The 12245-nt window shown below is 51.3% G+C and overlaps 3 protein-coding genes across 12 annotated transcripts in view; all 3 read right to left on the bottom strand.

The window, feature by feature from the left end:
- LOC6600477 overlaps positions 1-2919 on the bottom strand; it is a 32390-nt gene extending 29471 nt beyond the window's left edge. The window contains exon 1 of the mRNA XM_026991775.1: positions 1986-2919. The gene's annotated coding sequence lies outside the window, so the exon portion shown is untranslated. The remainder of the gene's footprint in view (positions 1-1985) is intronic.
- Positions 2920-3008: 89 nt separating this feature from the next.
- Positions 3009-9047, bottom strand: LOC113566413 (flocculation protein FLO11). 10 transcript variants are annotated; one of them, XM_026991872.1, is made up of 3 exons: positions 9022-9047; positions 5028-8965; positions 3009-4634 (listed from the first exon to the last, which is right to left on the bottom strand). In XM_026991872.1, the coding sequence occupies exons 1-3, from the start codon at positions 9029-9031 to the stop codon at positions 3102-3104; spliced, it is 5481 nt and encodes a 1826-aa protein (XP_026847673.1). In that variant the 5' UTR covers positions 9032-9047; the 3' UTR covers positions 3009-3101. The 10 variants fall into 10 exon arrangements, with proteins under 10 accessions (XP_026847673.1, XP_026847676.1, XP_026847674.1 ...); XM_026991875.1 differs by having other exon boundaries at positions 3009-5231; positions 6708-8965; XM_026991873.1 differs by having other exon boundaries at positions 3009-6644; positions 7116-8965.
- A 2298-nt stretch (positions 9048-11345) lies between these two features.
- On the bottom strand, positions 11346-11725 carry LOC6600655 (mitochondrial import inner membrane translocase subunit Tim13). The gene has a single exon (XM_002025628.2). The coding sequence runs from the start codon at positions 11682-11684 to the stop codon at positions 11406-11408; it is 279 nt and encodes a 92-aa protein (XP_002025664.1). The 5' UTR covers positions 11685-11725; the 3' UTR covers positions 11346-11405.
- Positions 11726-12245: the final 520 nt, after the last annotated feature.

Here is a 12245-nt window from a genome sequence, read left to right as displayed (position 1 = left end):
GGTAGAAAGCGTGGCAGTGCAACCAACCCACAATCAACCACCAATAGAGCGACATTCTGGGCAGGGAACCCCTATGTTCGCTCATGTTTCCGCTCTCTCTCTCTCTCTCTCTCTCTCCGCACACACTCCACTCGCTCTCTCGGTTTCCTCTGTTATCCGTAGGCGCAGTTTACTGTACTCAAATTTGGCGCCCCAAAGCGTATTCGTATCTCAATGAATTAGCAACAGAAACAACAGAAATGAGGCACGGCCCAGCGTCTTGATTATATTTAGCACCTTACGAGAACCTCTTTAAACTGGGGCCCCCGATCCGGTGGATGGCAGTGGCAAAGGGACCACCAGTGGGAGCCAGTGGAGCCCTTATCGAATGACAAGCGTAACATGAGACTTGTGTACGTTCGTTGTCTGGGAATTGCCTTGAAATCAAATCGATTTCACGCCGCCCGCTTACCCCACGGCCGTACAGGGCCATACACGGATGGGGACGGGGACAGGGACAGGCTATCGATGAGTTTGAGCTCAAGCGGAGCCATGTCCTGTAATTTGTCGCCGCCACACGACAGTGCCTGTCAGTGCTCGTCTGCCTTTGCTTCTACTTCTGCCACAGCCACTGCCACCCACAAAGGACGCCCGCCCTTCGGTTGGACAATTTAATTATAGCCGAGCGCGAGGTGGCTTTAAGGTAACCACCAACCGAGGAAGGCACCCACCCAAGGACTACTTGCGGGCGCATTCGAGTCTAAGCGCCTACGTCAGAAACATCAGAAACATGCGTTTATCTCGTAATTAAATTTAAATGGGATAACTTTGTACCCTCTCTGCGTTTCCGCCGCAGAAAGAAATTAGCGTCTGGCCCAAGTCATGCCATGCCATGCCATGCCATGCCGTGAGAACGGACAAAGATAGAGCTGACGGCGGCTTGACTTGAATTATAATGGACAGAGCCTTGGCTTTTAATCGTCACAGCAGTCTTTTCACGAAATAATACTTCGTTAAAGGCGGATCTTTCCCGCGACAGCTTGTAACATGTCAACGATATATTTCTATACGTCAGTAGGGGATGGATTGGAGGGGATGTCGAGGTCACTGCCGGTGGGGATTCTCTGGTTCCGTGCTCATTCGGGTAACTTGGGGGTAACGTTTGACCGCGTCTCGACTCCTACTACATAAACTTTAAAATTTTAGAATCCCGTGACTCTACAGGGAGCTAACTCCGAAAACAACAATTTGCCTATTCCGAGCATAACCGAAATGAAATGGCACAATCATACATAGGGCGTACTCGAAAGTACTAGGGGCTTTCGTCGGGGTGTTGCAAAAATATCGCGGGCGTGATTCTGTACCCACCCTTCCATGATTTCCAGTTGTGCGAAAGATTCTGGAAATCCCTAATATTCTCACCCTATCCCATTACGTCACCATGTCACTAGGAAATTAGAAGTCTACTCCATATTCATGGCTGACAAAATTCAATATATTTATTTGGGCTTAATACAAGAGTTTCACTACCGGAAGAAACACAAGTCTTTAATTAACCAGTAGGTAAATCAAGGGAAAAAAAATTGAACGGAAATGGAAAAATATGAGGCTTAATCACTAAAGGAGGAATAGAAAAGTTTTAGATATTTATAGATGTATGTATATATGTACATATAAACGATAGGGTATATGAATATAATATATGATATTATAATTATAAAAAGCCGCGGGGGTCGACCAGCGATCCGCCATGGTGAGCCAAAACGCAATTAATTAAAAATAGAAAAAAAACATTTTTGTGATTGTTGGTTTAAGGAGATAAGGAGATGTTTTTTGCATTACAAAAATGCATGGATAGCGAGCACTGCAAGCTTAAAGCAGAATTGGCAACGACGAGAACGATAAGCTTCGAGCGTGGGGAACGCAAGCGTTGCGCTCTCTTATCAGCAGCCAGCAGGCTGGCCGCTGCGCATGCCTTTTACGAACAAGGAAATTGGGTCACTTACAGCTTCAATACAGTGGTCCCTCGCTGAAAGGCGCCTTTCGTTGTGGAGCTGTGGAAACAAGGTTAATGTGTGCCCAGGTCGGAGGGGGATTGGTAAATGAGGGGGGGTGATCGCTAGGATTATGCGCTCTATGCGCGTCCGTGCGGGATGGCGCAAGGGTTATAGCCGGTGGAGATTATGTAGCCGGGCAGGTGGACTTTCCCACGATTTCCAGAGGAGGAAAAACAATCTCGGCCCCACACCAAGGTAGACTCTCGAAGAGTACTCCCGTCAAGGGTGGGAGTTTGGTGTGGGGGGCAGAACTTTGTGAGAGCTGGGTGGACTACCGATCGTGGCCAGGGCCCAGTTTTCCGACTTTTCCACGGAGACACGAGTGCTGTTTGCTCCTGGCAGAGCTGTGTGACGCACGGGTTGGCGACAAAACAAACTCTTGGAGGCGAGGCGTTCCGTTTTATATATTTGCTACCGACGCGGAGATAATCACTAGCTGCACAGATTCCAATTTTCAAAAGAGAACGCTCTGCTGCTTTTGCACTGCTTAAATAGGAGCTTACCGATCTTAATGATCGGCGTCGAAAGCTTCGTTGCGATGCGCTGCACAGCACTTACGGAAGCTTCGCTCAGCTGTTCCCTACTTCGAGCTTGCCTGCACCCACGCCAACTATGCTATGCCCTGCAGCGATAATTGGCCCAAGGTTATTGCTTGCGATATACCCGAGCACCATAGCAATAACCTACCCTGGATCAGTACTGCCCAACCGCAACCGTTACAAGCTCAGAGAATAGTTTGAACACTCTCTTCCTAAGAATATAAATACTTTCAGAGGCAGACTGGCTCTGTCTCTCTCTTCGTTGTAGATTCTTTAATCGTTGAATATATCATAGTGCGGAATGGGTATTAAACCAAAATACTCTGTAACTGCCTAGATCGGAGTGTGACGTGTGTGTGTGCATGTAAACTATAACTATGTAAGTCAGTAACCACTCAGAAAACGTATGAATAACTATATACCTACTAGCCCAATGCTGATACCCTTTTACCATGTTCCTATAATACAATAATACTGTGAGCAAACCAAATAATACTAATCCTTTCTCTACAAGATCAGCTCTCCTCTATTTGCGATGCAGCTTCACTGGTGATGCGCCTCCTTCCCGACCTTGGCCAGGTTTCCGTTTTACTTGCTTTCGACTCGACTCGACTATCGAGCAATCCACGAGACTGGGGAAGGTGCAGATCTTCCTTGTGATGTCGAAATACAGACCCTTCGGACATTGACGGGATATGGCGAGACCATTGGCGCAGACATAGAATTTGCTGCATGAATTCAGAGCCCGGACAAGTTCACCGTTTGGAAGCGAGCTGCATTCAAGGATCGGTTCCTGTTCCACTTCCTGACTGGATGACCCAATGAGACCCGAGTGCTGCGAAAGTGTCTTGAGTACGGAGACCGGGGCATCTTTGGACACCAGAGAGCAGTCCACGAGGCTGGGGAAATTGCACACCTTCTTCTTGATGTCAAAGTAGAGAATACTAGGACAGCGCCGGGGAACGGCCATTCCATTTACACACACATAGAATTTGTTGCACGACGTGGGATCCCTTAGGAAGGCTCCAGTGGGGAGGAAACTGCAGTCTGTTCTTTCTTGAAACTGAGAAGAACCCCCTGACAAAGTGCTCATCACACGATTATGCTGCAGTTGTTTACTTCCCACCGAACTCTGTGTTTCGTCCTTCCCACCATACACAGCTGGACGGTTGGACATCAAAACTGGTTTGATCGGTCTACGGACGGGCAATGATGGAGCCGCTTCGATTACGGCAGAGCTTTCGGCTGATTTCTCGGTTGATGATGTTGTTCCTTCAGAGCTTGAGTTATTTGGCTCGGTTGAGCTCTCCGGAGAAGGTTCCGTGGACGAGGGTTCCTCTGAGCTGGAGCTATTTGGCTCTGTTGAGCTTTCCGTAGAAGGTTCCGTGGACGAGGGTTCCTCGGAGCTGGAGTTATTCGGCTCTGTTGAGCTCTCCGGAGAAGGTTCCGTGGACGAGGGTTCCGTCGATGATGGTTCCTCGGAGCTGGAGTTACTTGGCTCTGTTGAGCTCTCCAGAGAAGGTTTCGTAGACGATGGTTCCTCGGAGCTGGAGCTATTTGGCTCTGTTGAGCTCTCCGGAGAAGGTTCCGTGGACGATGGTTCCTCTGAGCTGGAGCTATTTGGCTCTGTTGAGCTTTCCGTAGAAGGTTCCGTGGACGAGGGTTCCTCGGAGCTGGAGTTATTCGGCTCTGTTGAGCTCTCCGGAGAAGGTTCCGTGGACGAGGGTTCCGTCGATGATGGTTCCTCGGAGCTGGAGTTACTTGGCTCTGTTGAGCTCTCCAGAGAAGGTTCCGTAGACGATGGTTCCTCGGAGCTGGAGCTATTTGGCTCTGTTGAGCTCTCCGGAGAAGGTTCCGTGGACGATGGTTCCTCTGAGCTGGAGCTATTTGGTTCTGTTGAGCTTTCCGTAGAAGGTTCCGTGGACGAGGGTTCCTCGGAGCTGGAGCTATTCGGCTCTGTTGAGCTCTCCGGAGAAGTTTCCGTGGACGATGGTTCTTCAGAGCTGGAGTTATTCGGCTCTGTTGAGCTCTCCGGAGAAGGTTCCGTGGACGAGGGTTCCTCAGAGCTGGAGCTATTTGGCTCTGTTGAGCTCTCCGGAGAAGGTTCCGTGGACGATGGTTCCTCAGAGCTGGAGCTATTCGGCTCTGTTGAGCTTTCCGGAGAAGGTTCCGTGGACGAGGGTTCCGTCGATGATGGTTCTTCAGAGCTGGAATTACTTGGCTCTGTTGAGCTCTCCGGAGAAGGTTCCGTGGAAGATGGTTCTTCTGAGCTGGAGCTATTTGGCTCTGTTGAGCTCTCCGGAGAAGGTTCCGTGGACGATGGTTCCTCGGAGCTGGAGCTATTCGGCTCTGTTGAGCTCTCCGGAGAAGTTTCCGTGGACGATGGTTCTTCAGAGCTGGAGTTATTCGGCTCTGTTGAGCTCTCCGGGGAAGGTTCCGTGGACGACGGTTCCGTCGATGATGGTTCCTCGGAACTGGAGTTATTCGGCTCTGTTGAGCTCTCCGGAGAAGGTTCCGTGGACGAGGGTTGCTCGGAGCTGGAGCTATTCGGCTCTATTGAGCTCTCCGGAGAAGGTTCCGTGGACGATGGTTCTTCAGAGCTGGAGGTAATCGGCTCGGTTGAGCTCTCCGGAGAAGGTTCCGTGGACGAGGGTTCCTCGGAGCTGGAGCTACTTGGTTCTGTTGAGCTCTCCGGAGAAGGTTCCGTGGACGATGGTTCCTCGGAGCTGGAGCTATTTGGCTCTGTTGAGCTCTCCGGAGAAGGTTCCGTGGAAGATGGTTCCTCTGTGCTGGAGCTATTTGGCTCTGTTGAGCTTTCCGGAGAAGGTTCCGTGGACGAGGGTTCCGTGGACGATGGTTCTTCAGAGCTGGAGTTATTCGGCTCCGTTGAGCTCTCCGGAGAAGGTTCCGTGGACGAGGGTTCCTCGGAGCTGGAGCTATTTGGCTCTGTTGAGCTTTCCGGAGAAGGTTCCGTCGATGATGGTTCCTCGGAGCTGGAGTTACTTGGCTCTGTTGAGCTCTCCGGAGAAGGTTCCGTGGAAGATGGTTCCTCTGAGCTGGAGTTACTTGCCTCTGTTGAGCTCTCAGGAGAAGGTTCCGTGGAAGATGGTTCCTCTGAGCTGGAGCTATTTGGCTCTGTTGAGCTCTCCGGAGAAGGTTCCGTGGACGATGGTTCCTCTGAGCTGGAGCTATTTGGCTCTGTTGAGCTCTCCGGAGAAGGTTCCGTTGACGAGGGTTCCTCGGAGCTGGAGTTATTCGGCTCGGTTGAGCTCTCCGGAGAAGGTTCCGTGGACGAGGGTTCCGTCGATGATGGTTCCTCGGAGCTGGAGTTACTTGGCTCTGTTGAGCTCTCCGGAGAAGGTTCCGTGGACGAGGGTTCCTCGGAGCTGGAGCTACTTGGTTCTGTTGAGCTCTCCGGAGAAGGTTCCGTGGACGATGGTTCCTCGGAGCTGGAGTTATTCGGCTCTGTTGAGCTCTCCGGAGAAGTTTCCGTGGACGATGGTTCTTCAGAGCTGGAGTTATTCGGCTCTGTTGAGCTCTCCGGAGAAGGTTCCGTGGACGAGGGTTCCTCGGAGCTGGAGCTACTTGGTTCTGTTGAGCTCTCCGGAGAAGGTTCCGTGGAAGATGGTTCTTCGGAGCTGGAGCTATTTGGCTCTGTTGAGCTCTCCGGAGAAGGTTCCGTGGACGATGGTTCCTCTGAGCTGGAGCTATTTGGCTCTGTTGAACTCTCCGGAGAAGGTTCCGTGGACGATGGTTCCGTGGACGAGGGTTCCGTGGACGAGGGTTCCGTGGACGAGGGTTCCGTGGACGATGGTTCTTCAGAGCTGGAATTACTTGGCTCTGTTGAGCTCTCCGGAGAAGGTTCCGTGGAAGATGGTTCCTCGGAGCTGGAGTTACTTGGCTCTGTTGAGCTCTCCGGAGAAGGTTCCGTGGACGATGGTTCCTCAGGGCTGGAGCTATTCGGCTCGGTTGAGCTCTCCGGAGAAGGTTCCGTGGACGATGGTTCCTCGGAGCTGGAGCTATTTGGCTCTGTTGAGCTCTCCGGAGAAGGTTCCGTGGACGAGGGTTCCTCGGAGCTGGAGTTATTCGGCTCGGTTGAGCTCTCCGGAGAAGGTTCCGTGGACGAGGGTTCCGTCGATGATGGGTCCTCGGAGCTGGAGTTACTTGGCTCTGTTGAGCTCTCCGGAGAAGGTTCCGTGGAAGATGGTTCCTCGGAGCTGGAGCTACTTGGTTCTGTTGAGCTCTCCGGAGAAGGTTCCGTGGACGATGGTTCCTCGGAGCTGGAGCTATTTGGCCCTGTTGAGCTCTCCGGAGAAGGTTCCGTGGACGAGGGTTCCTCGGAGCTGGAGTTATTCGGCTCGGTTGAGCTCTCCGGAGAAGGTTCCGTGGACGAGGGTTCCGTCGATGATGGTTCCTCGGAGCTGGAGTTACTTGGCTCTGTTGAGCTCTCCGGAGAAGGTTCCGTGGAAGATGGTTCCTCTGAGCTGGAGCTATTTGGCTCTGTTGAGCTTTCCGGAGAAGGTTCCGTGGACGATGGTTCCGTCGATGATGGTTCCTCGGAGCTGGAGTTACTTGGCTCTGTTGAGCTCTCTGGAGAAGGTTCCGTGGAAGATGGTTCCTCTGAGCTGGAGCTATTTGGCTCTGTTGAACTCTCCGGAAAAGGTTCCGTGGACGATGGTTCCGTGGACGAGGGTTCCGTGGACGAGGGTTCCGTGGAGGAGGGTTCCGTGGACGATGGTTCTTCAGAGCTGGAATTACTTGGCTCTGTTGAGCTCTCCGGAGAAGGTTCCGTGGAAGATGGTTCCTCGGAGCTGGAGTTACTTGGCTCTGTTGAGCTCTCCGGAGAAGGTTCCGTGGACGATGGTTCCTCAGGGCTGGAGCTATTCGGCTCGGTTGAGCTCTCCGGAGAAGGTTCCGTGGACGATGGTTCCTCGGAGCTGGAGCTATTTGGCTCTGTTGAGCTCTCCGGAGAAGGTTCCGTGGACGAGGGTTCCTCGGAGCTGGAGTTATTCGGCTCGGTTGAGCTCTCCGGAGAAGGTTCCGTGGACGAGGGTTCCGTCGATGATGGTTCCTGGGAGCTGGAGTTACTTGGCTCTGTTGAGCTCTCCGGAGAAGGTTCCGTGGAAGATGGTTCCTCTGAGCTGGAGCTATTTGGCTCTGTTGAACTCTCCGGAAAAGGTTCCGTGGACGATGGTTCCGTGGACGAGGGTTCCGTGGACGAGGGTTCCGTGGAGGAGGGTTCCGTGGACGATGGTTCTTCAGAGCTGGAATTACTTGGCTCTGTTGAGCTCTCCGGAGAAGGTTCCGTGGACAATGGTTCCTCTGAGCTGGAGCGATTTGGCTCTGTTGAGCTCTCCGGAGAAGGTTCCGTGGACGAGGGTTCCTCGGAGCTGGAGTTATTCGGCTCGGTTGAGCTCTCCGGAGAAGGTTCCGTGGACGAGGGTTCCGTCGATGATGGTTCCTCGGAGCTGGAGTTACTTGGCTCTGTTGAGCTCTCCGGAGAAGGTTCCGTGGAAGATGGTTCCTCGGAGCTGGAGCTATTTGGCTCTGTTGAGCTCTCCGGAGAAGGTTCCGTAGACAATGGTTCCTCTGAGCTGGAGCTACTTGGCTCTGTTGAGCTCTCCGGAGATGGTTCGGTTGTTGATGGTTCCATGGATGATGGTTCTGCAGGGCTGGGCCTAATTGTCGTTGTCGAAGTTGTAGGTGGGGACGGTGTCGTGGTCAATTCTTCGGGAGAGCAGTCGACCATACTTGGGATATTGCAAAAACTCTTCACGATGTCGAAATGGAGACCTTCTGGACAGCATCGAGTAATACCGATCCCATTGGCACACACGTAAAATACTCCGCATTTTTTGGAGTCCCTTATGAAGGAACCGTTTGGTAAAAAGCGACACCTCGATGCCTCATTCGTTGGAGTAGGTGACGCATCATTGGAGTCTGGCTCGTTCTCCTGGGGGGAAGAAATGACTTCCCTTAAGAGTGAGAAACTTGCGCTGGGTATCGGGTCTTGTTGCTGATCGTGGGTGGTCTGGGGGGGTTGCGTTAGGGGTAGGGAGGGATTCGGCCTTTGGGGGCTGCCCCACAGGTTACCGAAAAAATTGAAAATCATCGGCCTGTCAATGAATACGTTTTGGTGGATGGTGGGGTCCTTGTCTGCTAAGGAGTGGCCAGGACTTGCCTGGCCTCCTTGCACGCAGCTTTGGTCTTGGACACTGAACCGGAATCCGTCTTGGCAGGTGCTCCTTATCTGGCCTAGGAAGCCCAGACAGAGGAAGTACGAGTGGGGGTCTGCTGGGTCCGCCGATCTGTATCCAAATGATTGTCCTGCACATGAGTCCGCGGCAAGTGCCTGAGGAACGATCCAAAGACCGATCCACAGGATATTTACTGAAAGGCAAGTGGGCTTAGTCGAATATTCCTTGGCAGATTCCGATCGTTCTTACCCATTAGCATTTTTCAGGTACATCCACGCAATGCAACGTGCCCAGGCGGCAACGTTCTTCTTATATACCCGCTTCAGGCTTCCGCTCGAAAGCAATTCCCTGAAAGGCACTCTCAAGTGGTGCATGGACCATCGGAGTGCGATATGCAGCCGCAAATAGCTGACATTCCGAAACAGAAAAGATAGTTTAAACAAATTGGTTTTAGCAGAAATGGTTGGGTAACCAGCACAATGTTTTCTTCGTGTTTTACACTTGTCGGAAACTCTTGTAGCTGTTCGGAAATGGTCTACAGATTTACAGCAGAGACGTCCACAAGTGTGTATTCACTTGACGATTTGCTGCAGATTTGATGCATCTCCATTCTGAGAAAATGCGAGCGAACCATGGCCAGGGGCGAACCTTCTCCCCTCTATATGGGGACGAGTACGAGCAAGTTCAAGGCGTGCACTCATGATATATGCCTAGTAAAAAGTATAAGGGAACACACAGCCTTTTTTTTATATAATCAAACCATATTAATTAAATTAAATAGAACATTTTCACTTTCCTTCTAAAATTCTCCACATTGTGGCATATACTATAAAATGGAATATTCAGATGGTCAGATCTTGTTTATTCTCGTGAAACGATTGGACCCCCCGGCAGGGTAGGGCATACAAAGTGATTGAGGCTGATGGAGCACAGATCGTTTACAATACCGAAGAGATGACAAGAGATATGTAGACAGATACTGGGCATGCATGTGGCTCCCTCTTGGGGGGAGGGGCGGGGTTTCTAATCTGATTCGGTAATAGGTCTGTCAGCACGCCTTTATCTCTGCTTCACCTTGCGATGACGCCAATGTCGGCCGTAGCTGTAGGTAACCGATTCAGCAGGTGGCGTACCCCCAGCCCCGGGGGCGCCCCCATGCCCTTCCCCTGCCCCCTGCCCCCTGCCCCCTGCCCGGCCCAGCCCGGCCCGGCCCGGCCCAGACGAACTGTTCCGATTAGTTGTCCAGATAAGGGGGGCCGTCGTCTCAACACTTATCGTATTTCTTGCAATGATTACTCAAGCCTTGGGGCACTTGTTGTTGCTGCCGCGAGTGGGGGCCGGTGGGCGGTGGGCGAAGCTACTATTTTTAGTGGCGGGTAGAGCTTTCGGGTGGGAAAGCACCATCCCACACGATATGGGGGCGTTCTGGTCCGCACTCTTATCGTAACTTGTGTGGCTTCGAATGTACCTAGTTGAGGAAAACTCCGAAATGGATTTTGTTACCTCTGGTATTCGAGCCAATAAGTTCGGCCACGAAATCGCATTTTATCTTTTGCATTTTTTATTATTTTTCGATTTTTTGTTTTTTTTTTCAGCTGTTTTTTTTGGATTTTTGAACTATTTGCAGCATTTTTCGGCCAGTGCACGGGGTCACCTGCACCCACTAAATGTTGCGTAATTGCCCGTGTCTGTCCCGCATATCAGTGGAACCTGATAGCCCCTCGCGGAGGTCTTTGTTTGGCGTGGAAAACCAACAAAAGTGCATGGGGGGCCGTAGAAATTTTGATTTAAGTGGTCTTAGGGGGTGGGCCACCCCCGACCCCAACCCCCCACTCCCCGCAGAGGTAAAACGTGTGCGTGTGTGTGTGGTACAGTACTCTCTCTCGAGAAGCGATTTGTTTTCCCAAATAGCCATTAAATTGAAGAATCAAGGGGTCAAAAGGCGGATCATTGGCGGCCCTCGGAGGAATTATCTTTTCGAAAAAATGTACAAATTTCTTCCTGAACTAATTATGCAAGGCCACCTTTCAAATGGGGTTATGTAGAGGAATTCATTTTTGTTGAGCCAATCAGAAGATCACCAAAAACTTGCCTAGGAGGGGGGTATATAAAAACATGACATAGATTGCCTTTCGATGGAAGAAACCCGGCTGGGGGCTGGAAATAAAATAGCCGGTAATTTGCATAAATGGGTGGGCGGTGCAATGGATTAGAGTGGTCTCGAAACTACACCTGGCTGTGCTTGGGGACACCACATCCAGCCACATCCACATCCATCCCGGTGCGAAATGCATTTGGCCAATGCGCGCAAGCAGTTGCTCATCCGTTAGCTAACGAGACCATTCCAAACACGATAACGATCAGTAGAAGTGCACATATCAAGCAGAAGGCTATGTCCGCACGGGATATACCCGATACCCTCACCGCACCCTCCACCCTCAGATCGCGGCAGTTGCAGGTATTGCAAGCCCACAAGCCCCGTCTAGTCAGTCGGTTATCTGTTGCCCGGGGCCGGGGCAGTGGCCCACCTCTCTCGATCATCCACTGACCGCCCCGAATCACCAGACAGTGGCTAACAATAGCGGTGCTTTATTCGAGCATGAGTAACAGATTAACGAGAGCCGAGCGGGGGCCTAGTCGGCCATGTCCGCGGCGCCCTTGTAGTGATCCCGCTGCAGGCGGTTGCCGTAGGTGCGCGAGACCAGGTTCCAGGAATCCATGAAGCGGTCCATGCACTGCGAAATGCAGCGCTGCTCGCTGGCGTCCAGGGTCTTGCCCGGCTTGTGGATGCACTTCTTGAAGCACTTCTCGGTCATCTTCGAGAGCATCTCCTGGGCGTTGGCCAGTGCGATCTGCTGCTTCACCTGGCTCATCACCTCAACATTCTCTGCGGCTGGGGCGGTGGCTGCCATGGTTCGTTCAATTCAATTCTAAATTTTAGTTACAGCTTTCACCAAATCAACGTGTTTCACAATTCCAGATACAGATACGAGTACGCCGAGACGGTCGTTTCCTATTCTAAAGCGCAAGGCTAGCTCAGTTCGAAGCTATACAAATCCAGTCTAGAGATCAAGCTATTCAGAAAGAAGGCCCTTCGTTTCCATAAGAAGCCTGAAGCTCCGCTTAGGCCTGAAGCAGTGCCCTTATAATACCTGAACCTGAAGGTCTGGTTCAAGCAGTGCAGCCTGAAGCTCTGCTTCAAGCAGTGCGCCGCCTAAGCCTGAAGCTTTGGTTCGTTTAGACCTTAGAACGAAAGATTGGACCTTTTTTTGACAAATTAGTTACAGGATAGATAAGAGAAAACCTTTCAGTGTACAAATAAAACAACAAAACTGATTAATGTTGTTTAGAGAATGTGTGTATAATATGTATTATAATTTGGTATGTCTATACATCGACTTTGTATTAATAAACTTTGTTTTATTCAGAATACACGAAACGAAAACAAAGATCGCTTATGAATAGGTCGTTAA

Source organism: Drosophila persimilis, unplaced genomic scaffold (assembly GCF_003286085.1).
Source record: "Drosophila persimilis strain 14011-0111.01,24,50 unplaced genomic scaffold, DperRS2 tig00000686-arrow-arrow-pilon, whole genome shotgun sequence".
Classification (NCBI taxonomy): Eukaryota; Metazoa; Arthropoda; class Insecta; order Diptera; family Drosophilidae; genus Drosophila; species Drosophila persimilis.
This window is presented reverse-complemented; position numbering and strand designations above follow the sequence as displayed.

What these genes read in the sequence shown, in the direction of transcription:
- LOC6600655 (XM_002025628.2), bottom strand. Translation starts at nt 11,684, where the DNA reads ATGGCAGCCACCGCCCCAGCCGCAGAGAATGTTGAGGTGATGAGCCAG.